The 1,490-nt window shown below is 35.3% G+C and overlaps 1 protein-coding gene across 1 annotated transcript; it reads right to left on the bottom strand.

Annotated features, from left to right (window-relative positions):
* Positions 1 to 7: 7 nt before the first annotated feature.
* On the bottom strand, positions 8 to 887 carry LOC118753240 (the record flags this gene model as incomplete). Its single annotated transcript, XM_036488117.1, has 3 exons — positions 879 to 887; positions 702 to 809; positions 8 to 643 (listed from the first exon to the last, which is right to left on the bottom strand). Coding segments are annotated over exons 1-3 (753 nt in total), but the record flags the coding sequence as incomplete, so codon positions are not given.
* Positions 888 to 1,490: the final 603 nt, after the last annotated feature.

Genomic DNA, 1,490 nt, shown 5'->3' on the forward strand with positions numbered 1-1,490 from the left:
CGATTCTCTCTTCTTTCTCCAGCTGTAGTTTCTGCAATTTAAATTGGTTTTCCTCTTTTTCTTTTTCCAATTCCAGTTTTTGTGTTTCTAGTTCCACCTTTTTCTTTTGAATTTCAAATAATAAAGCGAATGAGTTCGAGCTTTGAGGTCTCTTCAAATTTCTTTTTGGTGTGGTTGTATTGTTTAGTGTGCGAGTATCTGATGCCAAAGTACAAGGCGGACTAACTTGGTTCTCAGAAAATGTTGGAGGAAGTATAACCGACGGACTTACTAATGGACCCTCAAGTAAAGTCGTAGAAGATGTCTTACAATCAATTTCTAATAACGCCTCCTCTTCATTATTCGCCAGCGATAAGATTGGCTCTGTAGACTGGTAGATAGCTGGCGGCTGGATATTTACGCGCCGTGCAAATATTGCGTGAGGGTCATCATAAAATGGACAAGTCTTTTTGATGTATTCTTCAACACTTTTTACATCTCCAATCTCAAGCAATCCTGCTCCCGTTTGGCCTTTCCACTTGAGTGCGGTCAAAAAACTTGTTTTAAGATGCCTCATTTTTGTACGCATAGTATCCCATTTGATGTGGCGTAAATTTGGTGCACTTTCCGTAATGCGATCATAAAATTTTTTAGCAGTTGGTTTCTAAATTAAATTCATAAAATATACAACAATGTAATAATAAAAAATGTAAGAATTTTACCTCAAACTGTTCCGGATTAGCCTTCACATTGTCAAAGACAATCGTAAGTAAATCTCTAGTTTGCTGTTCTGTCCACCGAAAAGTGCCATTAATCCGTAATCGTTTTTTCTATAAATGCATGTACATAACAAATTCATTTTTAAATATTAACACAATAATATAATTGTTTGTACTCACGTCTTCCATTTTATATTAAAAACAAAAAGCGCGCTTCTGATTAACAGCTGATATTGATTTGCGACAAATTGCCATAGATGCCACTGAAAATAGTCTCGCATAGTTGCCATTTTATCGCAAAACAAATTGCATGTAAAAATGAACAGCTGATTTGCGAGATTGCCATGTTGCGGAGTACCATTAATGTTTCACAACAAAATATGTTATTACCAAAATTGTAGACAATTTGAAATAAATTACTGCACCAGAGCTTATTATGTTTCTAACGGAACTTCTTGCAGCCATTTAAATTTTTTGGCCAAAGTCACTTCTTTTTTTTGAACAATTGAAAAACTGGAATGACGGTTCATTGTACCGTAGATGTCAGTTTTCAAAAAACATCGATACATCGATGCATCGATACATCGACTATTTATACATCGAGTGGAAATTTTTCGATGCATCGGGGCAAAACATCGATATTTTCGATGCATCGATGTTTTTCCGACATCTCTAGGTCAGATTACATCGACCTGTTGCACCATTGAATATATCAAATATTATTGTGCGTTCAAGCTCTTAAGGTATTTCGTCTGAAATAAGTATGCAGAACAATGATTCACACTCATTTTT

Source organism: Rhagoletis pomonella, unplaced genomic scaffold, assembly GCF_013731165.1.
Source record: "Rhagoletis pomonella isolate Grant_MI unplaced genomic scaffold, Rhpom_1.0 Rhpom_scaffold_02250, whole genome shotgun sequence".
Taxonomy (NCBI): Eukaryota; Metazoa; Arthropoda; class Insecta; order Diptera; family Tephritidae; genus Rhagoletis; species Rhagoletis pomonella.